Source organism: Hylaeus anthracinus, unplaced genomic scaffold (assembly GCF_026225885.1).
Source record: "Hylaeus anthracinus isolate JK02 unplaced genomic scaffold, UHH_iyHylAnth1.0_haploid 5, whole genome shotgun sequence".
Classification (NCBI taxonomy): Eukaryota; Metazoa; Arthropoda; class Insecta; order Hymenoptera; family Colletidae; genus Hylaeus; species Hylaeus anthracinus.
Window position 1 is genome coordinate 9,862,956 of NW_026535322.1, and position 25,551 is coordinate 9,888,506.

Below are 25,551 nucleotides of genomic sequence, written 5' to 3' on the forward strand. Positions count from 1 at the left end.
ATGAAGTACCAAATAGAAAAGTTAACTGACATCCAAGTTCTTTTATTGCCACAAAATACAGATGTGATTGACAGACAAAAATTCAATGATATGAGAAAATAAATAAAAGTTAAAATACTAGATTGTTTTGTAATAAAAAGAAAACTAAAATGTGAGAGTGTGTAACTTATCGCAGTGCATGATAAATAAGAAATGTTCCTGTTTAAAATTTAATTAATTACAGAATATTCTATGAATAATTTTATTTAATAAATTCTTGAATGAAGTATATATAAAAATTACTGAAGCATATAATACAATATGATTTTATAATAAGGATAGTACTTATATATTTTTTGAAATTATAATTAACACGAATATCTCTACTTCACTTCTACTTTAGTTATCTAAAGAAATATCATCGTAAAACAATACTACTAATAAAAATTATACGTAAATAATGCTTGAACTATAGCATTTGAGCATCCAGTTTTTAACGTATAAAATTCTGTAATGTATTTCTTATTAGAAACTTATAGAATTTCATACTCGTATATCTTTTTATGGTTACGTTATATGAACATATATTACAAAAGAAAGAAACGCGGAGAATACCAAAATCGTATTAAATATTTTTCTCTTAATTTAGTATAATTTATAACTATAAAATGCATTATTTCTACAATAGATAAAAACTTAGTTATTTGTTCACGCTTTAATCAAATAAAAAGTGAAAAATACTTGCAAAAGAACGTAATTAGTAAAAGTAATAAATCAATCGAATATGAATCGTGAACGACATATTTCATGAATAGTCTCATGGTTATGAATCATGTCAATTTTATTGATACCATGAAATTTATATAGTTATTATCAAGTAAAATATATGTTCATTCTTTATAGTTTTGTACAAAATACTTTATATCATAATACAGTTATTTATCTTTATCATTTATAACTAAACGAAAATTTTGTATTGAAAAGCATTACGAAGATAAATTTGTTATGTCGTCATTTTTACAATCTTAATAAGTATTTTCGTATAGCGAAATAATCTTACAAAATTTTCTGTTTAATAGCAAAAAACTATCACGACCTTTGGGTATATGTATATTTAATATTCTTAGTAATTGCAACCTACACATGCCTCGACGAAATTTACATTTTAGAATATCCATAATTTTAGTTACAGGAATGTGTGATTTAGTCCCTACTTATTTTCCCCAATTAAAAAGAAAAGTTTTTCTTTAAGATTTAATTTACCACAATAAAACTTTAAAAGTCACTTCTTTTTTTTTTACAAAGGATACCGCACACACAGAATGCGATATTAAATTCAATTATTATACATTATAGATGCTGTAGCTAAGTTGACCTCTGTATTCGCGTCAGATAAATCAGGCAAGGACAACATGACGGGGATCACTTGTATTTTTCCTGAATCATCTTCTTGTTGCAAATGAACCACAGCACCTGGTTGTAGTCCTGATTGTAGTATTTCGTTTGTCATCATTTCATCCGCTATTATTTCTGCAGACTCTATATTGTCCGCAGTCACTTCTTCCGTGTAAACGGTAGTATCCTCCATATTCATTATGACTTCTGCAGCATCCGAAGCCTCTCTGGAGGTCTCTTCATATTCCTAACAGAATCAGAAATATAGCAACATATTAGCAACATCTCAAAATTAAGATATATATTTATAAGGTATATATTTATCATAGAACACAAAATTATAATTACCTGTTCATAGACCTGTTCGTATTCTTCCGCTATTTCTTGTTCTTCGAACTTTACTATCTGCTGTTCTTCTTCGAACTTAACTATCTGCTCTTCCTCGTACTGTTGATCCGTCTGTTCTTCGTACTCGCCTTCTAAGCCCTGAGGTTCTGCTTTAGCCAACATTTCCTGCTCTTGATCGGAACTGGAAGAATCTTCTTTCACTTTTGGTTTAATATTCCGACCGGGCACTATTCTTTTAAAGCCAGAGCCTCCTAAACTTTCATGTCGTCTTTCGTGCTTATTTTTATCGCCTAAGTATTTAAAACGTTGTCTACACACGCTACAAGAGTACGGTCGCTCGTTTGTATGCGTTCTTTCGTGGCATACAAGAGCGCTAACTTGTTTACACCTCCATGGACAATATCTACATTGCAGAGGTCTTTCGTCGCTATGTCTATTTTGGTGATGTTTGATCAACTGAATCTTTGTCTTTAAATTAAATCCACAAATCTCGCACGTATACGGCCTTTCTTCCGAGTGAGATATCATGTGTGTTTTTAACCTAAGCTGATTTACAAATCTCTTTGGACAATGCGGACACGGTAAAGTTCCCTCTAATCTATTATGCGTTATCATCATATGATGTCTTAATCTCACTTCAGAAGTAAACGTTAATTCGCAATCTAAACACTTCATAGGATCCTTCTCCATATGAGTGTTTTTAATATGAGTCCTCAGAATCATTTCCGTTTTGAAAGTCTTATTGCAATGATAGCAGGATACTCTCTTCTTTTCCGGCGTTCCATCCACATCTTCCTTAACAACTCCAGGAAGCGATTCGTTGTGTATGTGAGACATGTGCCACTCTAACGACCTAGTCGAAATCATAGATCTGTTGCATATATGACACGTGTATTGTCTACCGTCTTTGTGAACACGATTTCTGTGTATAACAAGCGTCGAATGATTTGGAAATTTTTCACCGCAAACCTGACACGAACATTCCTTTAATCCTCTACTGTCAGTTTTCTCGTGCACTCTCATATGTAATCTCAAACCATCCCGCCTATTGAAACCAACGCCACAGGTATCGCATCGATATTGACGTTGATCTTCGTGAATTCTGACATGTTGCTTTAAAGTTGAACTATTTTTAAACATTTTGTCGCAGTGCGGACACTGGATAGTATACGCTTTATGAGTATGCATGTGCTTCGAAAGGCTATAAAATGGTACTAACTTATGGCAAACTGGACACTCCCTTTTATTCCCTACCGGTTGATGTTTACGTATTCTATGATGTCTAAGACTCGCAGGATTCTTGAAATCCGCTCCGCAATCTTCGCACAAATAGGCTCTCAACGTTGTGTGTACAGATTTCAAATGAAAGCTAAGCTTTTGTTTGAAAGCAAATTTCTTCGGACATTTCGGACACTGAAATATTTTCTCCCAACTCATGTGCTGCGTTTTTATGTGTTGATCTAATGTTCCTTGATGCTTGAATTTTTCACCGCACACATCGCACAATTGACCGTACATACTGTCGCAATGTTTCTGTTCGTGCTGACGTTTCTTTCCTTTCGAATCTAGTATCATGTCGCAGTATTTACATAATAACTTTTTTATGCAAACCACATTGTGATTCCTTTTCGCCTTGTTCGTTGGAAATTCTTCCATACAGTCTTCGCAGAAATGCATAATTTTATAATCGTGTATCTTCAGATGTTCCTCGAGCACCTCTTTGGAAGCAAATGTTTCCGGACAATAATCGCATTCCAAATAATGTTCTTCCGGAATATAATCCACCGGTTGACTTTCGTCTATTAAATCGGGTAAATTATTTTTAAACACTGCGTTATTCCTATCTTCGTAGAGTGATATGATATCCTCGTCCTTTAGTCTCGTGATCACAATTTTACGTTGTTTTAAATAATCTTGAAAATCCTGTAAGTTTTTTTCTTTTTCTCCCAAAATTCTCGTTAGTTTTTCAATATTTCCTTCCGTATACGATTCGTCGAGTTCCTTCTGAAGAGATTCTTTTTTTCTCTTTGCTTCTTCCCATTTTAACTTAAGTTTTGCTAGACGTGACAAATATTCCTCGGTATTTACACATGCTTTTTCATTAGTGGTCTTATCTTCTTCTTTTACTGTCTCTAGAACTTTCGAATCGTCGTCTTCGATCTTGATAATAGTTACATTGCTATCGTTGCTGTCTTTATCGAGTTGCGTATTTACAACTGAATCGTTTTCCATATGTATAGAATATCTTTGAGTCTCCTGACTCTCGTTACGCTTAATGTAACGAGTTTGAGTTTCTTCGAGTTTTACAGGAAGTGAAATATTAGCATGCCCGCCCAACACCTTTTCCCGCTTTTTCTTGTACTCTTCTATTTGCTCTTCGATAATCTGTTCTCTTATTTCAGACTTTTTCGTTCGTTCGGGAAATAAATCTTTTTCTTTCGTGACTAACGTTTCGTAACGCTTCAAGATCTTTTCCATGGGCTTAATATCAAAGTTTTTTTTATTCAACGACTTCTCATCCTTTTTTTCTAACGGCTTATCCATTTTCTTAACTTTAACTAATAATATTTCGTTCGGTTTAGAACCTTTAACGGTAACGTACATGATTCCGTCTTCTTGATTGCTATTAACATTCAAGGGATTATGTAAATCTAACTTTTGTACTTTAACATCTTTATGACTTCCATTTTTATCAGAGGCATTAGACTGACAAGTAGTTTCATCCGTTTCCTCGGTAGATTCTTTCTTTGTCTGCAACAAAAGTCTGCGTTTTAATATGTTTGGCTGTTTTGAAGATTCTTTTGTACTTTCGCTGTTATATATAGTTTCAGATTTAGATATGCTGTACGGTTCGGTAGTATAATTAGAATTACTACCGTCTGTGTCTTCTACTTTAATGTATGCATTCAGCGATGTATCGTATTTGTATGTCGTTTGATTAAAATCTGTATTTTCGTTATCCAGGACTGAATTGTTATCACAAAGGAAAACTGGTTGTAAACACTGATTCAGAATATTTTCTTTCTGCTGTGTTGTATTTCGCTTCCTCGCGACCGGTGTTTGTACATCTATTTCATCGTCGGATTCCGCGGTATCAGAAGTATCTGGTTGGAAAGGTGGATCGTCTGGATCAAACTCTTCTATGGATTCGTTATCATCGCTGTTATGTTCAACCATCACATCTTCGAAAATCTCAACTTCAATTTTATTTTCCGATTCATCGGCGATATTTATCGTTTCAACTTCTTTCGAAGGTTTTTCATCTTCTTTCGGTGAAACGGTCGAAGCGACGTTTTCTCTTTGTATTTGTTCATTGCATTCTTTGCTAGTAGATGGATTAATTGTACTATACTCTTCAAAATTGTCTATTAGCATCTCTGTATTTTCCGCATTTTCGTTTGATTGTATCTTGTTTACCTCTAGATTTCTCGCCGCCGTGTCTGTCAGAGTAATATGAATAGATTTCAATTTAACCTCTGCTTTCTTAATTTGCATAAAAAACTTGTAACTCATTTTTAAATCGCAGATACAGTCCATGCACATCTGAGTCGATAAACTATCATATGGATTTATTTCTTCCAAGTGCTTAATTTGTTGACTCAATCTCATTTGAACACCTTTCTCGCTAAAAATGTCGACCAACGGCAGCTTTAAACCTGCACAAGTCCTACAGTATTTCCTCAGCTCCTGTTTAGTTTGCTCCAGTAGCGATAATCTTCTTTGTGCAGATATTTTGTTGTGCAAAGAAATTTTGGTTAACTCGTTCAAGCTATTAGCATCGTGAGCCAATAATTTTACGCGAGGCGTTATCTTCTTCAATTCGTTTATATCTTTAATCTGACCGAACGATTCTTTGTTCGATATTAACGCCGATTTGTTTGATTTACATGTTTTAATATCGTTATCAAACACATTTTGAATATTGCTATCGCTATGTTGAAGATTATCTACTTTCACTTCGCTATAGTTATGATCCCTGTTATTAACTTCAGTGTGCTGCATCTTTGATCCGATAACTTAAATTTTTTGCATCGTATTCTGCATACGTACTTGCAAATAATTCTAACTCTTACGATCTAAACGAGAAAAGAATTAATGTTAAATATTAATTTTATAGTTATGCTACTTTTGTATACATTGAATTACAGATGTTGGATGCAAGACATGCAACAAAACGAAGTAAACAAATATTCTTATAAAAAAAGTAATTTATAATTTCATTTTTAAAAGATTACGAGAGATAATAATAACAATAATACAATTTTATTTACCTCTGCATTCATTAAAAAGTAAATCAATCCATTTTGTAACGCTGCTTGTGCATCTTGTATTTACAGTACTTGTTATTCCTCTTTTAGGTTAATTTTACGCACAACTATTATATGCATGAGATGCCATTATTACAAGTTCGATAATTAATCTATAATTGATAAAACTCAATTCGTGTAACTTTATTTACTATATATTATCGTTACTGTAACAGACTGCAGTCGTTACTTCAATATTACTGATATTTTCAGGCTTTCGAAGTTCACGTATTTGTTCGTAAAATGAAAAATGCCTTTCAGTTCTTCCCTCAGAAACGATCGAATTTTTTTATTTTCTTCATAAGACAGATACGAAATTATATTCTCGTAATCGCAGGTATTCATTTTTCATACGAAAAATTGAGGTTAAGTGGATTTAATCGTAAGGTGTATCGTACCGTTGCATTTGAATTTGACGGGAATGCGATTGGCGTGCGTGCTACCAATTCTTTAAATTCATCAATTTTTTACCTTATCATACTCATTATCGGGAAAAGTAATAACAATATTCAAAAGTTTTTCCAAACTCTCACTAATATAATTTCTTCCTAACGATATCTAGATGGCGCGATTCAATACCGCCTTTGGCGTATGTTATTTTCGACCTACGCAACGGGCATTCTACACTTCCAAAATTCATGACTAGTATTCAATAGCCATAGAATATTTTCGTACACGACACTCCGTAACAGCAATCCATGTCATAGATTACAATCCGAGAGACGCACGTAACTTTCGTGAATCGGTCGTTAGTCGAACCGAAGCGAGTGCTACGCACCGAAACGAGAATTCATGCCACGTTACACTGTTGTCTTCGAAAATTCCTCTACCGAAGTTATGACGTTGCGTATATTCGTAATGGCCGCGATTGTATTTCTGGAATCGAAAATGTCGTACGCGAGATAGAACGTAATTTATTACAAATTATCGAATATTCGATGATTAAATATAAACGCGTATATATAATAAGGGAATCGAACGTATTTTGTAATTATGTTAATATGATTTCATTTTTTTTTCTATAGGTTCGTCTTCTGTGTGTCCGACGCATGCGCATAATTTTATTTGATAACCGCGAATATTTCAATTGAATTTTTTTCCAGTGTTGAAATATTCTCTTTTTGCTATTCTGGGTTATTATCCTTTAACAAAATCGTTTTCCTTTTATTAATAATGTAACTAATATATATGCCTATATTTATATTACAGTTTTTCATAGGAATGTTTATAGAAAATTCATTAGTTTTGTATATATCGTTACTTAAAGAAATAACAAATTTTTCAATATAGAGATTTTTATTGAACAAAAATATAAGGAACTGTACAGCAAGTTACAAAATATTCTTAGATGAAACTGTCGAATTTTACGTGTATAATTACATTCTGGGCTTATCGAAAAATAGCAACTTTTTATTATTAAAAATATCCAAAAATAAAAGTATTCACTGTAAAAATATACTTTTAGATTTTCTCTTATGGAGATATATGTCATAGTTGCATATCGCAATATTCTATGAAATTGAACGTGCACAGTAAATTGATGCTCTCATATAAAAATTATATTAAAAAAATAATGGAGTAAAACGTTAATGTTTGTTGCTGTTTTTCATATTATTCTCAGACAATACTGCTCGTTTATTTTCTTTTCGAAACCAGCGATAATGTTATTCTTAAAAATAGAATCTGTTTTCTCGAACTTATATCTGCTTCCCAAACATAACTTTATGCTCGAGTAACATATTGTTTTCGGGAGGCAACGCGAGACATGCTCTTAAAATATTTTCAATTGCGGTCCGTTGCCTGAATAATGCATTTACCACTGGTGTTCCTTGCGGTACTAACGGTGCTTTGCAAAGATACGATAATATAGAAAGCACATTATGAAATCTAGTAAACTCGTCTTCCGTGTCCGCTAATTTGAATGTAATACGCGAACAAATTTCTGCTAACAAAACCAGATCTAAAATGATCGGGCTAGCCAACAAAGAATCCTCGCATGTATTGTGTACCACGATAGTATTGTGACCCCCAAGTAATATTTCTGATGTATATTCATCCATTGCCCGTTTACTATCACCTAATAGAAAATCAAATATCAGTTTCAGTATGCATAAGTAACAGATTATGAGTATGTTACATTAAAAACATGCAGCGCTGTCTCTTTAACTGTTGCACATTTTTTTTATATATTTTGTATACGTACCAACATATGGAACATATTTAATAACAACACAGTGATCTGGCTTTTCTCCAGGCTGATAAAGAATTTTATTCGATTGTACCATGTCGTCTACCACGTTGCTTTTTGAAATCTAAGTAAAATGTAACGTCGAGCGATTAGTCAAATTAGTACGTAAATTATTCGCTCGGTATCAAAGAGTTTTCTTAGACGACCAAGTTACCTCTTTCGAACGGAATTGTTGAGGAGCAGATAAATTATATCCGTCATTGTTCCCAAGGTGATTGTAACTAACAATTGATACTGGCTTAATACCAGCCGAGACTAGAAAGTCTACTAACACAGATTTTAATTTCGTTTGTCCAGATTTAAAGTCATCGCCAGCAATAAATGTATTATATTTTTCTGCTAATTCTATTGCTCCTGGTACAAAGGTATTTTGAGGAGAGCCATTTATATATGTACACTAAAAGTACGATCGTATAAATATATTAATACGTGACATATTGTGTTACAAAGAATTGATTACAATAATTTATGGTAAATTTTATTACTTACACCTTCCAAAGCTGCTGCAACAGCAAACACTGTACTTGGACTAACTTCCGAATGGTCTTCTTCTATAGCTCTCAATAAATTTTCAGCTGTGTCGTTTACACCTGGAATTATCTCGGAAAATCGTTCGGTATTAGCAGTCCATAATATTATCACTTGATCCAAGTTATTTGTATTTTTAAATTCTGCAATATCTTTTCTAATTGAATTTAAATGCTGAAGTTTTGTACCAGAAATAATATTATTTGCTCTTTCTTCCTGAAAACATACAAATAAAATGATTTATTCTTTACGAATTTTATTCGCGCTAACGAACATGTTAACGAATAGTAGATAAGATAGCAATGTTCACCTGATTTGCAGCAATAAAGTCAGGATAGTATATACTTTTTCTTGGTTTCATATGTTCCATATGCGGTTTCAATTGCTTCTGTAAATTAATGTCCAAAACCTTCGCGCGATGCATGGCATCCGATAAATTCATATCGGAAATATCCCAACCGTCGATTATGATATCATCTGGATTTACCATTGGTAGCATCCAAGACATAGGAACGTATACATCCTCTTTACTTCCTCTACCCAGCTTAACGGTAGAAGCTTGAATTAAAGAACCGTACCTAAAATTGTAAACGAAAGACTTGTATATAAAACTATGAGTATAAATACATATAAAAGTTATTTGATAGTTAATTTGATAGTTCAATGAATGATAACAAAGGTTTCCTTAACAAATTTTAAGTACCAATTTGCTTTTTGAAGACCATTCTTAGTTTCCCATGTCAACTTAAGTTTATTTGCTAACAGCGCTGCGGTGATAGTGGTACCATTATTTCCACCCCATCCTACCAACATCAATCCAAGCTTTGGAACCTTCAACTGTGTTCTAATTAATAAATTTGTTGATACAGGTGACACCTATTCAAATAAACATGCATTTACATTCTGTAACATGTTACTCTTAAATGCATAAAGGAAATAATATTACACGTAGTAATTGTTAATATTTGTATCCAAGGTATTTTTCTGCTAGTAAACAGTGATGTACAATACAAGGACCTGTTTTTTTCAAAAATTGAAAAATTCATTTCCGAAATTAAAATCATAGCGTTCGATCAGCTGTTCATTTTTTTTTTTATTATTATATTTGTTCCTTTCCCTAGAAAAGAATTTTTAAATACAAAATCTGTAAATTGAACGCTTATACAATTTTTCCTAAAAAGAAAAAAAAGAAACTCCGTTTCTTCTAATCTTAAGCATAGCGTCGAATTAAGCATTGGCATATTTTTCGAATCTACAAATAGACAAATCTACGGATAGGTTAATTATAAACGGTCGTATCACGATTATTTTGCAAATCGAATATCGATCATGATTCTTCATAATAATTCGATCATTTGTGCAGGTGATATATTATGCTATGTGTATACATATATGCTTAAAAGCAACAGCGAAATTTCTCAAATAGTAAGAAAATTCATAAATTCCGCTAGAAGCAGGTATTTTTCAAGTTATATTCGTTATGTAGTACTGTTATAGTATTACTTAGATTATGAAAATGGTTTCAATAAATCTCTTCAGCGACCTCGCGTCGTATTAGCAGGTAGTATCGAGTGGTACAGGTATGTGCATAGATTAATATTTGATTCGTAAAGTTCTCGTAGAAATGAATTTCTCTAATGAAAAATGATCACACGTGAAAGTACGTTTCGTCGATAAACGGAGGAATTAAATTCAACTCAGGGGCTGTAGCCATGTTTAATTGCAAATGTAGCTACGGTACGGGTTTAGCGATCCCGAGTTACCCTAGCTATGGGGAGCCAATGGACACCATCAAAATTATTGGCATCTCTAATAGGAGAATTACGAAAAAAAAGAGATGTACAGAGTGTCCCAAAAATGGAGCTCCTTGAAAGGGGTGGTTCAGGGGGTGATTTGAAACAACTTTTTCTTTAGCGAAAATGTTGTCCGGCTAGCGCGTAGCCTTCGCTACCATGGCCGCTCCAACGGTATACGCGCGTTCTGATTGGTCGAGGTTTTCCGTTAATATCTCCTCAACAAAGCCTTGGACAACATTTTCGCTAAGGAAAAAGTTGTTTCAAATCATCTCCCAAACCATCCCTTTCAAGGTGTTACAACATTTTTGGGACACCCTGTATTTCAATCAATTGTACGTCATTTCCATGTAGTCCAGGTAAATATTTAACGACCATTATCACCACTGATTTAATGATGAACTGTGCAATTTCAAGTCGAAGCATTTAAATCGTAATATACAGGGTGTCCCAAAAATGTTGTAACACCTTGAAAGGGGTGGTTCGGGAGGTGATTTGAAACAACTTTTTCCTTAGCGAAAATGTTGTCCGAAGCTTCGTTGAGGAGATATTAACGTAAAACACTAACCAATCAGAGCGCGAGTATGCCGATGAAGTGCTCGCAGCCTTCGCTACCATGGCCGCTCCAACGGTATACGCGCGTTCTGATTGGTCGAGGTTTTCCGTTAATATCTCCTTAACGAAGCCACGGACAACATTTTCGCTAAGGAAAAAGTTGTTTCAAATCACCTCCCGAACCACCCCTTTCAAGGTGTTACAATATTTTTGGGACACCCTGTATATTTATCGAACACCCGCCATATACTGGTTTACTCGGTACAGGTACAGCGGTAAATATAAAAGGACAGGAGTACGTGTCTGTTCCATTTGAAAAATAATAAAGGAAACGTAATATTATTTAAGAATAATATGGACAGAGGTGGAAAGCGAATTTTTTGCCATGCTTACCGTATAGTTTCTATCGTCGTCCTCTTTAACGTTTGTCGTTTGATACTCGTATCGTGCTTCGATATAATCTTGGGTGTATTTCACTTTCGGCGATTCAACGCGAATCTTCATAGTCATTCTGCTCGATATCAAACTTTTACACGTTGTATCAGCGAGAAACGCTTAATTGTAAAGGGTTATATAGTTTGTCAGGTATATTGGATTACAAATCGACGGTAGCCGATAGAATAGAAGGCTGTGTGCCTAATCTGCTGTGTAGATCGTATGTCGAGTGATGAGTTCTCTCAAAGCGCCGTTTTTATCCGTTATATATGTATATTCGTAGAGAAGAAAAAATGTGTAGCTAAAATGAATGAAAATAACGCTCGAAGGCGAGCAACCAAACGCTTTGTTCGCAGGCCGAAACGTAACTGTCGGGAAGACGCGCAAGCATGCGCTTTAAAAGAAACGGCGCGCAGCCCCCTTCCTGCCACGTTTAACTGGAACCTATTATATTTGGTTACTACTCGGTTTTTTACCAAGCCGCCTAATAAAATGCAAACATGTGCTGCGTTTGCAACTTCTTTATCGTTTTCTTTCTTGCTTCTTTCCCTCGCACTGTCTTCCTCAAATAAATCTCGCGTCTACCTTGCCTCTTTAATACGTGCGCATATATTTCGATGCTTCGTTCGCGAATTCTCAATGCGTTTTCGAGTAACTTGGTTTCTTTTCTTCTTCTACCCGATCTTGATTTCGAATCTATGCTTGTTCGACTGACCTTGTGGTAGCTTTAACGTCACAAGATATTTACAAACATTATTTCGATTACTTTAGACGAGTATAATAGCGGCCGTGGTAGCGAAGGCTACGCGCTGGCGGCCGCGCTTGTACACGAACAAGCGACTCGACGTGCATCGAAGGACATTGGACGCGGCCGCTTAGCTCGTAGACTTCGCTACCACGGCCGCTCCAACGGTATACGTGCGCTCTGATTGGTCGAGGTTTTCTGTTAATATCTCCTTAATGAAGCCCCATCCGACATTTTTGCGAAGGAAATTGTTGTTCAGAATCGTCTCAGCTACCCCCCCCCCCCCCCCGCCCCATTTCCGGCTCCTACGCGACTTTTGGGACACCCTGTACAGTATACAGTATAATATAAATTATATTTTAACCCTTTGTCTTGAAATGTATCGCTATCGAAAAATCGAAAAAAAAAATGAGATAGCGTTGGACAACGTTTTCGTTAAATAGAACGTTTGAACTTTAAACTTGCGTAGAAAAAAAAAGAAGGCAAAAGCGCGAGGACATTTTAGAATTCCAAAGTGTCGGTTGTTAGCAGGTCTGTGAACCGTTCAATTACATCACGTGTAGCTGGAATGCATAGATTGTTTCAATCAATTGGCAGTCGGTGTCTCTGGAACTTTCGTAATGGAAGAATTATGTTGCCAGACCATTCGTAAGTCGACCCTCGACGAACGTTTATGAACTATAATCTGTTTACAAAGGCCGGTTTATCGAGATTTATCCACCTCATCGTTGTATTTGATCAGATTCATTTTCAACCCAAGAGAAACAAAACCGAACGTTACTGATACGTTTCAAAATAAACGGTATATCATACACGCGGAATAACGTCACTTCTTATAGTCTTCTCTATACGCTGATATTGTATGTCCAGAAGTATTCTGGATCGATATTCGAAACGTAACACCGATAATGCTCTACATATACCGACGCCGTTCGTCAATAATAGTAAAACTAAAATAAAGTAAAGGTGAACTTTAAAGCGGCAAGTTTCTTCGTTTAAATCGTCGCGAATCGATGTCTTTTTTTTTCAATTATAAAGATACGCGAATAAGTATTACTCTATATTCGGTAAACGTTGTATATCGAATAAAATAAAAAGTCATGGTAAAGAAGGAAAGGAAACGTGAAACAACGATATCGTTACAGTCGTACCTTATACGTTTAATCATTTCTATAAAATTTCGAACGGTATCGAATGGAATTTAACCGACAATTTAATTCGTTATTCGCGAAGGGTGATTGTTGAACTCTGTCCAATACTTAAACTAAATTGGAGTGGAATTAGCTTGTGGGAACGATCACCGTCATACACGCACGTACCAACATGATATCAATCGTGCGTTATATTTGTTCAAATATATTACGAACGTTTAGAACAAAAAATACTCAGTTCAACTTCTATGACCACTTAATTTATATGTATATATATTTCGATAACGAATAAATTATTAATGCAAACGTCGCGTTCTTAAATATTCTGAATATACTAGAACTAAATAAAAACGTACAACATAAATAATAGTAACTCGTAATTACATAAATCTTCAAATTGATAAATTATTTCATGGAATATTGTTATTTTGTATCCATGTAATGTCTAGGTTAAACCAGATTTTTTTATGATATAAACTAACATAATGAACACATGCTAAACATAATCAAACGGTATATGCACTTATGCAAAATGAAATAACAATATCATTATAATAATCGTATAATATATTCAACATACATTATGTATATTTTATATGTTTTCTTTATTATAATACGTCACAAATGCAAATACTCTATAGTGATTTCTTAGTGAACAATAATGAACAACTGTTCCCAACTGTTCCCAACGAAAGCACCAGAAGAATGGTTATGATTATTATGATCGCGAGCTGTTATCGAATAGCGAATCTAATCTTATTCAAAATCCTGTTTATAATAATAAAGAACTAAACCTAATAATACAAGGGTGTCCCGAAAATGTCGGAAGTCCTTGAAAGTGATAATTCTGAGGGCGATTTGAAACAGTTTTTTCGTAAAATTTGAAAAAGAAAAAAACTAAATATAGAAGTTACAGGTTCGGAAAGTTTGCACGCGCCGAGAACTTTGTCGCCGAATGAATGGCACTACTGTTCATAAATTATACAAAATTGTCCGATAAGAGAGTAAACCGAATGACATTTTTTCAGCGTATCTGGAAGCATCTAGGAGTTTCGTAACGGATTTGTGTTCATCACGTTTTGGAATTCATGCTCGTAGGTAAGAATGATTCGGATGGTTGAGGTGTCGAAACGTGACGTGTGAATATGACGTAACGAAGTGGTGAGCAAAGTGTGTACCTAAGTCTCTTAAGTTTAATCCAATTAAGAGTTTTTCACATGTAATGAGTAGTGCACATGAAAATTCGTGGGCTTGGATAGACTACCTGGCGGAGATAATCAATACGTTTACATATGGCTTAGCGAACATAGTATCCACGACTTTTGGATTAACGTTCAATTTAACCAATATTTTTGTCGACGATGAGCTCGGACAAAAGTCGTCCGATCGTTTTCACGAGCTTTTAGCATTGTTTTCGTTCGACGATTTTCAGTTGCAGTTATTAAAAGTTTTCTCATTCACGTTCGTTAGTATCCTGGCTCTGATTTTCATCGCTTGGCATATTTACGGCGATAGAATTTCCGAACAATTTATGGAACCAAGTAAGAGAATTTGTATTTTTCTATCCCGACGTATGCACGCGAATATCCGCGTCGCGAAACAATATACGAAGGGTTTCTCTTGTATATATTTGCAATAGTAAAAATACAGAAAATTAATCGAAAATTAGTCGTAGAATGACAATGCAATCTGCTTATTAAAAGATAATAAATTGTAGATATACGTAAGTAGGGAGTGATTAATCCGAAGCTTGAAGTGTGTCACAAAATTGCTTTCAATTCTGCAGAATTTACGCAAAATAATTAGATGAAACTCATCTTTCTTTCTGTTCATAATTGTAATCAATCTAACATAATTTCTTCTTTTATAGAACCTATACCAGAAGATCGTGACTCTTCGTCGGGTGAATAATTTGTTACTTAACGTGAGTAATTAACTTAAAAAAAAGTTAAGAATTTAATCATTGTAACTACATTTGCACGCATTGTACTAATTTTTTCATTTTTTATAGGTTTCCTATCTAATTAAAAACGCTAAGATTGTTTTAGAAATCAGAAAACATTAATAACTACCTATCTACTTTTCACAATCCGTTGTATTATCGTAATAATTGAGAAATATGGCAGAAAAAATTAAAGCATTCTTTCAAAAGAAGAAATTGAATGCAAAGTTTATGAATGCTGGAAAAGGACACAAGTAAATTTTTGTATAATCTATCGAAACTTATCGATCGCTGACATTATTCTTATCTTATTTACCTAAACCGTTGTATGCAGATTAACAGAATCAACTACCTCTACTGTATCCACTTCATCAATAGAGCCAGTTAGAAGAGTAGAACCTACGCAAGAAGCTAAAGTAGCTGGTTTAGCTGCATTGGCGAGATTGGAAGAGAAAAAGAACGTAACTAAATTTAACACGTAGGTTATATATAAATATGACACCCATTTCTTTTCCTGCATTTTCTATTTTAATAGTACTTAAACAAAAACTGTATAAAACTAAATTGTTTGCAGATCTTACGCAGCCATAAAGGCACAAGTGAAACGCGAGTTAGAACAGGAAAAGAAAGCACAACAGGAAACACAGAATACTAGTAGAGTATCGGAAGAAGAAACAAAAACCCCTGTAAAAGATAATTCCATCTTAGCTGTTGATGGTGTATATTTTCGTTGTCCATATTTATCCAATGAAATATTATCGAAAGACGAATGGAAGAAAAAAATAAAAGAGTTTTTGTATGAACAATTAAAAGGGGATGAAGCAGGATTAACAGCGTGTTTAGTTATACGAAATTGCAATACAGACAGGAAAAAAGTTGACAATTGTATCGAAACAATTGGAAAGTACCTAGAGAACATCATAAATAATCCAGAAGCAGAGAAATATAGAAAAATTAGAGTGCATAACAAAATATTCCAGGTAATACTATGCTTTTAATAGATTTACAAAAAATGTATTCTCATTGGAAATCTCTTATTTATCTGACTTTCTTGCCGTAACGATATAAAAATTAGCATATAAACTTAGGCAAATATGTTTCAAACACAAATACGAGCGTAGAAGAACTAATTTTTTGTTTAATAATATCGAGAAACTTTTATAATAAATTTCATTTATTTAAAATTTGTACAAAGAGAACAAAGGTTTCTGTTATCTTTCTTTTATCATAAGCGTAAAAGTAATTCTAAGATTTAATATATAATTATTATTTTAAAGGACAAAGTGTTACCGATAGAAGGCGCATTAGAGTTTTTAAATGCTGCTGGTTTTCGACAGATAAAGTTGTTGCATAACGATGTAGAGGAAGATTTCTTAGTTTACAATCCAGAAAATTGTAGTATCGAAGATGTTGTCATGTTAGAAGAGGCATTAAAATCTGTAGAACCTATTCCGCTTGAATTAGACAGAAACCTCCAAGTGTTGTTACCTATGGCGGCAAGCAAGAGAAGCGAATTGCCACCGAACTTCTTCAATATAACTCCAGAGGAAATACAGAGAGAACAGCAACTTCGGTAATTTTTACATATATTTATTATGAATGAAATATAAAATGTCGTTAAATTAATTTGATTGACATTCATTTCTAACGATATTAACAGAACCGAATGCGTCGAAAGAAATCAAATGCTGAGGACAAAAGCAATGAGAGAAAAAGATGAGAAACAGAGACTTAGGAAATATAAATTCTCGTTGATTCGTATTAAATTTCCAGACGATATTATTTTACAAGGAACGTTTTTTGTTCACGACGAATACGTGGTTGTAGTTGAATTCGTCCGTGAAAATTTAGCGAATAACGAGAGGCCGTTCTGTTTAAGGAAGCTAGCTGGAAAAACATTTGACAAAGAGTGTTTAAATAAGACCCTACTCGAATTGGAATTATTTCCAGCTGTTCTCCTAGTATTTTCTTGGGAGAATGATTCGGATAAAGCAAACGAATCTACAGGATATTTGAAAGAAGAATTACTCTCTCATATTAAACCTCTTTGAAATCATTTTCCATACGATTTGTAACTATTTTGGATTTGAAATTGCATTTATTGAAAAAAAAAGAAGAAAAAGAAAATTATTGTGACTCGGCCTATGTCCTTTTAACATAGCGGAAATTAAAAAATGTTATAGTTCAGAGCAGATGTTATAGAACAGATATAAAAATTAATTGTTATAGTTTTACAGTGCAACTAAAAATATTAGAATTCATACCTATAAAGATACTTCCACTATTTATAAAAGTTACAGTCTTAATTTTTATTTATTTACGTGTCAATTATAAAGTTATCTATAATATGTCACCTATTCCTAGTCAAATTTAAATGAATATATTAATTTGTTACAATTTTTTTAGTTCACAATATGATCTTTTTACTCCTGGATTTTGAAGTACAAGATAAAACCAAACAAATGGATTAATATTTCTCAATATTTTTTTATTGTACAAATATAGAATTCTACAAAGAACAATCGTACAAAAATCAAGCGAATCCTTCAAGGTAATATCTTTTGCCATTGTCTGTGTTATAACAATAAATTATTGTTTTTTGTTCCATACATCTTATTATTTATATAACATTAGAACATATAAGAACAATCATGATTTATTACGTATATATACTAATCTTGCACATTTGTGCATTTTGGCACTTTTGTTGTATACTAATATTTTATATCAGTCTTTCTACATTTCTTATGTACTTATAAAATCCACTATTGAAGTCTATATTTAATACACTACAAGAAAATAGTAAACATGTGTCGAATAACTTATAATGTGATATGTATAGTTATATTCTACTTCCGATCAGTTTACGAGGTAAGATTGATCGAATATTAAAAATAACGTTAATCATGTGTACATGTAACTATACAGATGTAAAAAAACTGAAATAAATGAATATCAATAAATATAAATGTGCTCTGTTTCGTTGCGCAAAAATTGCTGTTTCAACAATTGTGCGCTAAAGATATATTTTTATATCTAGTTGAACAATTTCAGCAATGTTAGCAAAGAAAATCTGATACGGGTTCATCTCGTTTCTTGAGATGAATCGTTCAGTGGCTGACTTTTTGTTTCAACGGGCAAAGCAAGAGTAGCCGCAGCAGCACATAATGCTGTTATAGCGTATATCGCCATTGCTCCAGTTATAGACCACTGAAGAAATACTTGAGCTATATACGGTGTGACCATTGCACCGATTCTAGCCATAGCACTGCATGTACTAACTCCGATACTACGCAAATGCGTAGGGTACACTTCTGGAGTATACACGTAAGCTGCTTGGAATACACCAGCAATCAGGCCTCTGGCTAGAAAGATCGCGAGCGTCAATGCTACTCTGCTCAATAAACAAGCTCTGCCTAAGAAGAAAATGAGCATGGCGAACATTACAAGTTGAAAAGCCATAGTTTTCCTCCTGCCGATCTTCTCGATTGCAAAAATAGTAGAAAAAATTCCCGGAAACTCGGCTAACGTCGTCCAAAGAAGGTCGATGTAGTCGCTACGTTCCAAACGACAATCCAATTGGCAAATATCTTCTTTTTTATTTTTCCAGGAGCTACACTGTTCCGACGATGTGTGAAACAGTTCCGTCGTCATTAGTACTACACCATAGTAACAAAATGCTGTGCTCATCCTAAATGTTTAGTTATTTATGTATAAAATATTAGTAGCAAATAGTGCCTAAGAACGTAATTAGAATTGAAATATTTACCATACAAGCCAAAGCAAAGTAGACGTCCTACACATTTCTTTACTTAGCACATCCTTTAATTTACCATGATTTACTGGATAAAAACGATCCATGACTAATCTTCCTGGCGGTAAAGGTTTCTTATTCTCTCTTGCTACTCGTTCTAATGTGGAGACGGCTCTATCCATTCTTCCACTAGTCATGTCAAATATTGTAGACTCTGGTAACCACTATCGAAACACATAATGATGCGTATGTACATAATTTTTGTAATATTAGTCGCTTATATTACTCACTGGTGTAATTATAGCGAATACAAGAAGCGGTATCGTCGATAGGATAAGAAGCCATCTCCATCCAAAGTTTGGCATTACTACCAATGCTATCGCCACTTCGAAACAAGCACCGAGTGCCCAAAAACACTGTCAAGAAAGTAATTATTTTATTGAAATAAGACATATTGAAATATAGTCATTATTGAAATTTATTTGTTATTACGCTTACGTCTAATAGAATGACGCATTTTGCTCTTTGCTTTGCTGGAAGAAATTCTGCGTATAAAGTGACTCTGAAATATAAATGGAGTAATGTTACTTGAATCTATTTAAACTGTTTTGTTTTCATTTACAGAACTTAGCAAATACTTACGATTGCGGTACGCAACCAATAGCAAAGCCAACTAGTCCTCTAAGCAGCAAAATCCACAAGAAATTTGGTGCAAAGGCACTCAAGAATGCATAATAAAGCAACAATACAGCGCACAAAGTTAAGGATTGCTTACTACCATATCTGTCACTTAAATTACTCCAGAATGTAGAACTTAGCATCATACCTAGAAAAACAACCTAAAACAATCATAATAATATATTACATTAAAATTATTACAGGGCATGTCTGAAACATAATATTTTGTATACAAGAAGGTTACCGTAGTTGCTAAAGCTTGTTGATATCTAGTTATACCCCAGTCGCAATGCAATGATGGACTTAAAATACTTAATATCGTTATTTCCATACTGTCTACCATCCAACAAAGACCCGTAAACAGGGATAGCTTAACTTGAAATTTGCCAAATCCTAGCGCATTTATAGCTTGGATTACCGTAAATGTATCTGTCAACGAATATTAATAGAGGTCATTTCAATAAAACATACTACTATTTAAGACAAATTAATTTTAATTAGTTTATAACATGTCCAATTGTTTGCACATTCAATTTCACATTCTATCAGAACAGTATCTCTTAAGAATTATTAAATATTAAACATTAAATTGCATATTGCAGACAATTTGATAATTACATTGCAATTTTTATTACAGTTACATTATTAAATATATTAAAATTATTTTTTTATTTGCATGCATTTGTAAAACTAATTGTTAGTATTTGTTTTCCTAATTCATACCCAGATAAGATGTAAGTATTTTGCAGAGTGTTTTTCATTAGTATCTTGCAGAGAAATATTTGTATATGTAACAATTATTAATCGAAGCAATCCCATCGATACCAACGATATATTTCCATGCATAATAAAATATTTACATAACTTACAAATACCCATTCCTTTTTTTTTTAGATAAGTTTAAGCAGATTACCCTGTACATAAAAAGTGTCAGTAATATTATAAAGAGAACAATTTTTCTATCGAACGATATAGGCGTTTCGCAAAAATAATATACCATCTGGAATTACTACTACGGAAGAAAGTTCCATCGAACAATCAACATTGTTTCCGAAATTTCTGCTACATCTTGAGGTACTTCCTGAATTAACGTTCAATTCAGAACCGCTTAGTTCTAATTCGCGGTAAGGTTCGTTAGATTTTTGTGATTGATTAGACATGATGGTTTGTTTACTGTGTACACGCGTTCGTACATACATACACGAAACAATTATAAAATTATATAAAATTCAAGAAATTATCAAGTACTCGTGTTCGCTGCTAGTGACACGATTAAAATTCTTTAACGAAACGAGCCGATTAATTATATATGAAAATATTCATTAGTATGTAGACCGTGACAGCCTATCGAACACTGAATAATTTTAAATGAGATAAAATACTAAATGTATAGACAATAAATAGAAGAATTATTAATGCGACACGGTTCTTGAAAGTTTCTCGTCAACTTCAGATATCTAATATATTTTAGAAAGCAATTAATTTCTCCATCAAATGCAATCAGTAAATACAGTACTCCTAAAGTATATCTGTACATAATCGAGTTGAATTGAGTTCATACAGGTGCATCCATAAAGGTAACTAAAGAAAATAATTCCCACTATTTCTGTAAAATTTTTATTAATTATCCTTTATTACATTCCTAATATTTCCAGCATTCCCAGAAGTACATTTACTTTCTGAAAGCATTTTATTTAAACAAAACTACGTGACTAAGAGGGAACCTTATTGGCCACTCCATTTCTGGTCAAACGTTTATTCTATATTCGACTTAGAATGGGTCGAAATATGTAAACATTTGACAAATTATTATAAGATTAACAACAAAACTTCCTTCGGTCGGATAATCTAAATATTACAGTCTTTAACCAGAGAGTTCGAAAACGGTTCCTAGTGATTATTTCGTTAATGTGGCATACACAACGTAGCTGTTTTTCTATAGCCGTGTATAGTTTCGGGATACGTATTTTTATGATTGACATTCCTTGAGCGTCGCATTAATAATTGTCCAAGTGCAAAGAAATGGTTGAAAAGTTTCACGATGAAAACGACATCGGATGGGTAGGCATTTCCACGATTGGAAATATCGGATAAAATATATTTCACGAAGTACGTGGAAAATTACTTAATATTTAAAGAACATCATCTCACGTGTTACACGTCAGGATTGTCATATGCGTTATTTACATTTCAGTGGTACGCTAATTGTCTTCTTATGGTCTATTCACGCTGAAATTATGAGTGTTGATAGCGAAAACAAATCAAACGAAGCTATTGCTCCATTTCCGCCATCAACAAATCAGGAAAGCGCCGATAATGGCAATATCGAAGGAAATCCTATAACCCCTGAAATAGTGTTACGCTTACCTACGATTACCGATAGTAAGACACTGTTTTTCTACTCGAATATATCAAAAATTAATAAACGTTCTTACGAATATTTTCCATTTAAAATAATAATAATTTGTACATTTTATTTCCAGAATATTTGTGTTCTCCAGAGGCAAACATTTACGACATTGATTTTACAAGATTTCAAATCAGAGATTTAGATACGGGAGCGATATTGTTCGAAATAACTAAACCACTAGCCGTTGGTTAGTAACAACAAACAGAATTTGTGTAAATGGTTAATAGGACATGAAAAGAATACGTAGATCTTTCTTATTTTTATAAGTTCTACTAATCAATCGTTCAAAATTTCCTCTATATCGCGTATTATAGAACCCAAATTTCTTGCATATATTGTAGAATGCGATACCAGTCAAGAGGTAGAACCGGAATGCGAAGAATCCGGTTGTGAGGACGCAAATACTGGCAGATTCGTACGTTATCAATTTACTCCTCAATTTCTTAAGCTAAAGACTGTCGGTGCTACGGTCGAGTTTCTCGTGGGTTCCAAACCAGTGAATAACTTTCGAATGATCGAACGTCACTTCTTTCGGGATAGGTTGTTAAAAACCTTTGACTTTCAATTTGGATTTTGTATACCGAACAGCAAGAATACCTGTGAACACATTTACGAGTTTCCTACTCTGCCTAGCGATTTGGGTAAGTGACGATTCTCAATTCTTGCATACTTTAAAATATTAATGTCTTGTTATATGGGTATTAAAAATGATCTTGCAGTTTCTGAAATGATTGCAAATCCATTCGAAACACGCTCGGATTCGTTTTATTTTGTGGACAATCAATTGGTAATGCACAATAAAGCAGATTATGCATACAATGGTGGACATACACACGATGTACTTTAGTATGCGGTTTGTTGAATTATACGAACAAAAGTTTAGCAATGAATTTGCACTTTGCAAAAATGATTGTGATAATATTAGCACGCATTTAACTAATTTTAAATTATAATTTTATTTATCTCTTGCACAAAATTGCAACTCAAATTTTTACATAAATACAAAATTTATATAAAATGTAGTTCTTTAAATTCTTTCGATCGAACTTACATATTTTAACGAACACATTTTGCGTTGAAATTATTGTTCATCGAGCATATTACATATTTCGATAATTTAAAAATCTTATTCAAATTTTTGTTTCTAAATAGTCGTTCTATATTAAAGCATGGCCTTACGTGGAACTATTTTCCAATTTTGATAAAATGTTTTCCTAGCTGAAAATAACGTTGAATATGTACTTTTTATGGAAACATAACAAATAAGAAACTAAAGAAATGTTAAGCATTATAAGTTCTTACCTGATGCAGAATTCACAATTTATTCACAATGTACAATTATATTTTAATTTGCTATTCTCCACTTCTTTTATCCTGTAATGTTATAAATTTCACATAAATACATATATATGTTTACAAAATACATTGTGTGTTTTTCTTACATTGGTACCATAATTACAGTTATGGTTGATTAATGAAATTGACTGCAATCTTCAGGAATTCGGTTGGCTTATCCGCGTGAACCCAATGATCTGCATCACTTATGTACACAAATTGACTAGAGGGAAAATATTTCTTAATTTCATTGTGATCTTCTACTTGTATATAATCACTATTAGCACCACCTATAAATAACGTTGGTCCTTCATAAACTTTTGTTTCCGAACGTGGAAATTTAGCTATATTTGAATCAAAATTCTGTTCGAGTACAGGTAAATTAACCCGCCATTTATATTTTCCGTTATTGGCTTCCACTAAATTCATCGTTAAAAACTGCAATTGAAATGTAATTTTATGTGATATAGTCAGATAGTTCATAAAAATATAGGAAAGTAATAGCTTACCTGACGTATAGCCAAAGGTTTGACATCGTGATTCGCGAGTTGTTCCTCTGCCACTTTACGTGCTTTCGTTAAAGTTGGTATATTATTTAGTTGTACAGTTTGCATAGCACGAAATACTTTTTTGATCTCCATAAGTTTAGGACTAGTCCTCACAGGAGACATATCTACCACTACTAATTTTTCTACTAGTTCCGGATAATACAAAGCCACATACATCATCGTAGAGCCTCCCATGCTGTGTCCTACTAATATAGATTTTTCAAATTCCAAGTCGTTCATAAGTTGAACTACGTCCTTTGCCATATGTTCGTACGACATTTCTGTAGAATGTGGAGAATCACCGTGGTTCCTTGCATCTATAGTTATCACCTATAAAGTTATTCCAAGTATTCCTCATATAGTACGAAGTCCGTGTATCTACCTTACGATCTGTTTGCTGGTGTATCGCTTTTGATAAAGAGTTCCAATTGTTTTTCGAACCGAACAAGCCGTGCATTAGAATGATAGGATGTTTGGATGAATTTTTTGTTCCCTTCATCGATTCGTAGGAAGCGTACGCTAGCTTCACCGGTACCACACTAAAATCAAAATTAATATGTGTATTATTGAAATATATAAGAAATACAAATGGAATACATATTCGAACTCACGAAGTAGATTTGCTACGTATGTGTCCAGGTAATAAATACGATGTGACAGATGAGATAGCGACAAAGTCTTGTTTCTGATGCTGCACGAAAATATTTCGTGTTATTATTAAGTAACAACGGCACACACCATTCATGTTTTCTTTCTTTTTTTATTTGTCAACAGCGTTCTACGAAAATTCTTATTAAGATACCCAAAATCTTTGTAACATTTCGACCGTCTCGGAAGATGTATAGCAGTTTCACGTTATCTTTCGATAACATACAATCATGAACCACGGATATATCTGTATCCGATAACAGCGCGAAGTAATAGTATAATTCGGAATGCAGATGCGAATTCCCGTATGTATCGTACTCTAAATCTTGTTTGACCTAATTCAAATAAAAGTCCGATAATGCATGACCTCTATGTTACCTATATTTGATACTTATGTAAAGTTACTATTCTTCATATCATGTTTTCGTTTAGATCAGTCCTATTTACAGGTGGAGCCCTTCGCACTGTTTGTCCCCTGTACGTGTCATATGTGTATGAATACGATATGGAATAATAAATTCGAAGCTGCTCTCGACTTCAGAGCTATCGAGTCAAACATACAACGCATGTAAACAAATATGTTTCGAAAAGACAAATATGAAATATTCTAATCAGAAATTTGTTTACGGTGATAATTTATTACTGCTTTTGCATTGGTGCGTTGTATCGACGCGCCGTTTTTACCATAGCTGTATTATACTTCTATAATTATGTTTAAAAAAAAGTGTCGCAAGTTTACACGCACACGTATG

The 25,551-nt window shown here is 33.5% G+C and overlaps 6 protein-coding genes across 18 annotated transcripts; 2 read left to right on the plus strand and 4 right to left on the minus strand.

Moving 5' to 3' along the window:
• Positions 1–49: 49 nt before the first annotated feature.
• Positions 50–6,917, minus strand: LOC128895850 (uncharacterized). The gene is made up of 4 exons (XM_054158794.1): positions 6,231–6,917; positions 5,994–6,142; positions 1,723–5,798; positions 50–1,621 (listed from the first exon to the last, which is right to left on the minus strand). The coding sequence occupies exons 3-4, from the start codon at positions 5,722–5,724 to the stop codon at positions 1,316–1,318; spliced, it is 4,308 nt and encodes a 1,435-aa protein (XP_054014769.1). The 5' UTR covers positions 5,725–5,798; positions 5,994–6,142; positions 6,231–6,917; the 3' UTR covers positions 50–1,315.
• A 136-nt stretch (positions 6,918–7,053) lies between these two features.
• LOC128895854 (inositol-3-phosphate synthase 1-B) lies at positions 7,054–11,985 on the minus strand. 2 transcript variants are annotated; one of them, XM_054158803.1, is made up of 8 exons: positions 11,547–11,984; positions 9,752–9,922; positions 9,509–9,681; positions 9,116–9,383; positions 8,767–9,021; positions 8,432–8,674; positions 8,233–8,341; positions 7,054–8,106 (listed from the first exon to the last, which is right to left on the minus strand). In XM_054158803.1, the coding sequence occupies exons 3-8, from the start codon at positions 9,616–9,618 to the stop codon at positions 7,727–7,729; spliced, it is 1,365 nt and encodes a 454-aa protein (XP_054014778.1). In that variant the 5' UTR covers positions 9,619–9,681; positions 9,752–9,922; positions 11,547–11,984; the 3' UTR covers positions 7,054–7,726. The 2 variants fall into 2 exon arrangements, with proteins under 2 accessions (XP_054014778.1, XP_054014777.1); XM_054158802.1 differs by lacking the exon at positions 9,752–9,922 and having other exon boundaries at positions 11,547–11,985.
• A 2,484-nt stretch (positions 11,986–14,469) lies between these two features.
• LOC128895928 (UBX domain-containing protein 6) lies at positions 14,470–18,031 on the plus strand. Of its 3 annotated transcripts, none has more exons than XM_054158950.1 (7): positions 14,470–14,582; positions 15,355–15,408; positions 15,496–15,680; positions 15,761–15,904; positions 16,001–16,406; positions 16,704–16,999; positions 17,087–18,031. In XM_054158950.1, exons 3-7 carry the CDS (start codon positions 15,604–15,606, stop codon positions 17,475–17,477), a joined length of 1,314 nt encoding a protein of 437 aa, XP_054014925.1. In that variant the 5' UTR covers positions 14,470–14,582; positions 15,355–15,408; positions 15,496–15,603; the 3' UTR covers positions 17,478–18,031. The 3 variants fall into 3 exon arrangements, with proteins under 3 accessions (XP_054014925.1, XP_054014926.1, XP_054014927.1); XM_054158951.1 differs by having other exon boundaries at positions 14,576–14,645; XM_054158952.1 differs by having other exon boundaries at positions 14,582–14,654.
• A 151-nt stretch (positions 18,032–18,182) lies between these two features.
• Positions 18,183–21,057, minus strand: LOC128895927 (synaptic vesicle 2-related protein). 3 transcript variants are annotated; one of them, XM_054158947.1, is made up of 8 exons: positions 20,856–20,997; positions 20,728–20,772; positions 20,103–20,287; positions 19,823–20,019; positions 19,679–19,742; positions 19,471–19,596; positions 19,196–19,404; positions 18,183–19,117 (listed from the first exon to the last, which is right to left on the minus strand). In XM_054158947.1, exons 2-8 carry the CDS (start codon positions 20,735–20,737, stop codon positions 18,511–18,513), a joined length of 1,398 nt encoding a protein of 465 aa, XP_054014922.1. In that variant the 5' UTR covers positions 20,738–20,772; positions 20,856–20,997; the 3' UTR covers positions 18,183–18,510. The 3 variants fall into 3 exon arrangements, with proteins under 3 accessions (XP_054014922.1, XP_054014923.1, XP_054014921.1); XM_054158948.1 differs by having other exon boundaries at positions 20,582–20,772; XM_054158946.1 differs by lacking the exon at positions 20,728–20,772 and having other exon boundaries at positions 20,856–21,057.
• Positions 21,058–21,293: 236 nt separating this feature from the next.
• LOC128895930 (protein unc-119 homolog B) lies at positions 21,294–25,551 on the plus strand. Of its 4 annotated transcripts, none has more exons than XR_008461890.1 (7): positions 21,294–21,435; positions 21,514–21,967; positions 22,053–22,240; positions 22,342–22,455; positions 22,610–22,909; positions 24,926–25,104; positions 25,232–25,551. XR_008461890.1 is itself a non-coding variant. In XM_054158957.1 (6 exons), the coding sequence occupies exons 3-6, from the start codon at positions 22,096–22,098 to the stop codon at positions 24,946–24,948; spliced, it is 582 nt and encodes a 193-aa protein (XP_054014932.1). In that variant the 5' UTR covers positions 21,294–21,435; positions 21,514–21,967; positions 22,053–22,095; the 3' UTR covers positions 24,949–25,551. The 4 variants fall into 4 exon arrangements, 2 of the variants coding, with proteins under 2 accessions (XP_054014932.1, XP_054014931.1); XR_008461889.1 differs by having other exon boundaries at positions 25,249–25,551; XM_054158957.1 differs by having other exon boundaries at positions 24,926–25,551.
• LOC128895929 (protein ABHD11) lies at positions 23,206–24,919 on the minus strand. 5 transcript variants are annotated; one of them, XR_008461888.1, is made up of 6 exons: positions 24,763–24,919; positions 24,539–24,690; positions 24,113–24,468; positions 23,711–24,041; positions 23,571–23,642; positions 23,206–23,486 (listed from the first exon to the last, which is right to left on the minus strand). XR_008461888.1 is itself a non-coding variant. In XM_054158955.1 (5 exons), the coding sequence occupies exons 1-4, from the start codon at positions 24,894–24,896 to the stop codon at positions 23,730–23,732; spliced, it is 972 nt and encodes a 323-aa protein (XP_054014930.1). In that variant the 5' UTR covers positions 24,897–24,919; the 3' UTR covers positions 23,206–23,642; positions 23,728–23,729. The 5 variants fall into 5 exon arrangements, 2 of the variants coding, with proteins under 2 accessions (XP_054014930.1, XP_054014929.1); XR_008461887.1 differs by having other exon boundaries at positions 23,728–24,041; positions 24,113–24,481; positions 24,534–24,690; XR_008461886.1 differs by having other exon boundaries at positions 24,113–24,481; positions 24,534–24,690.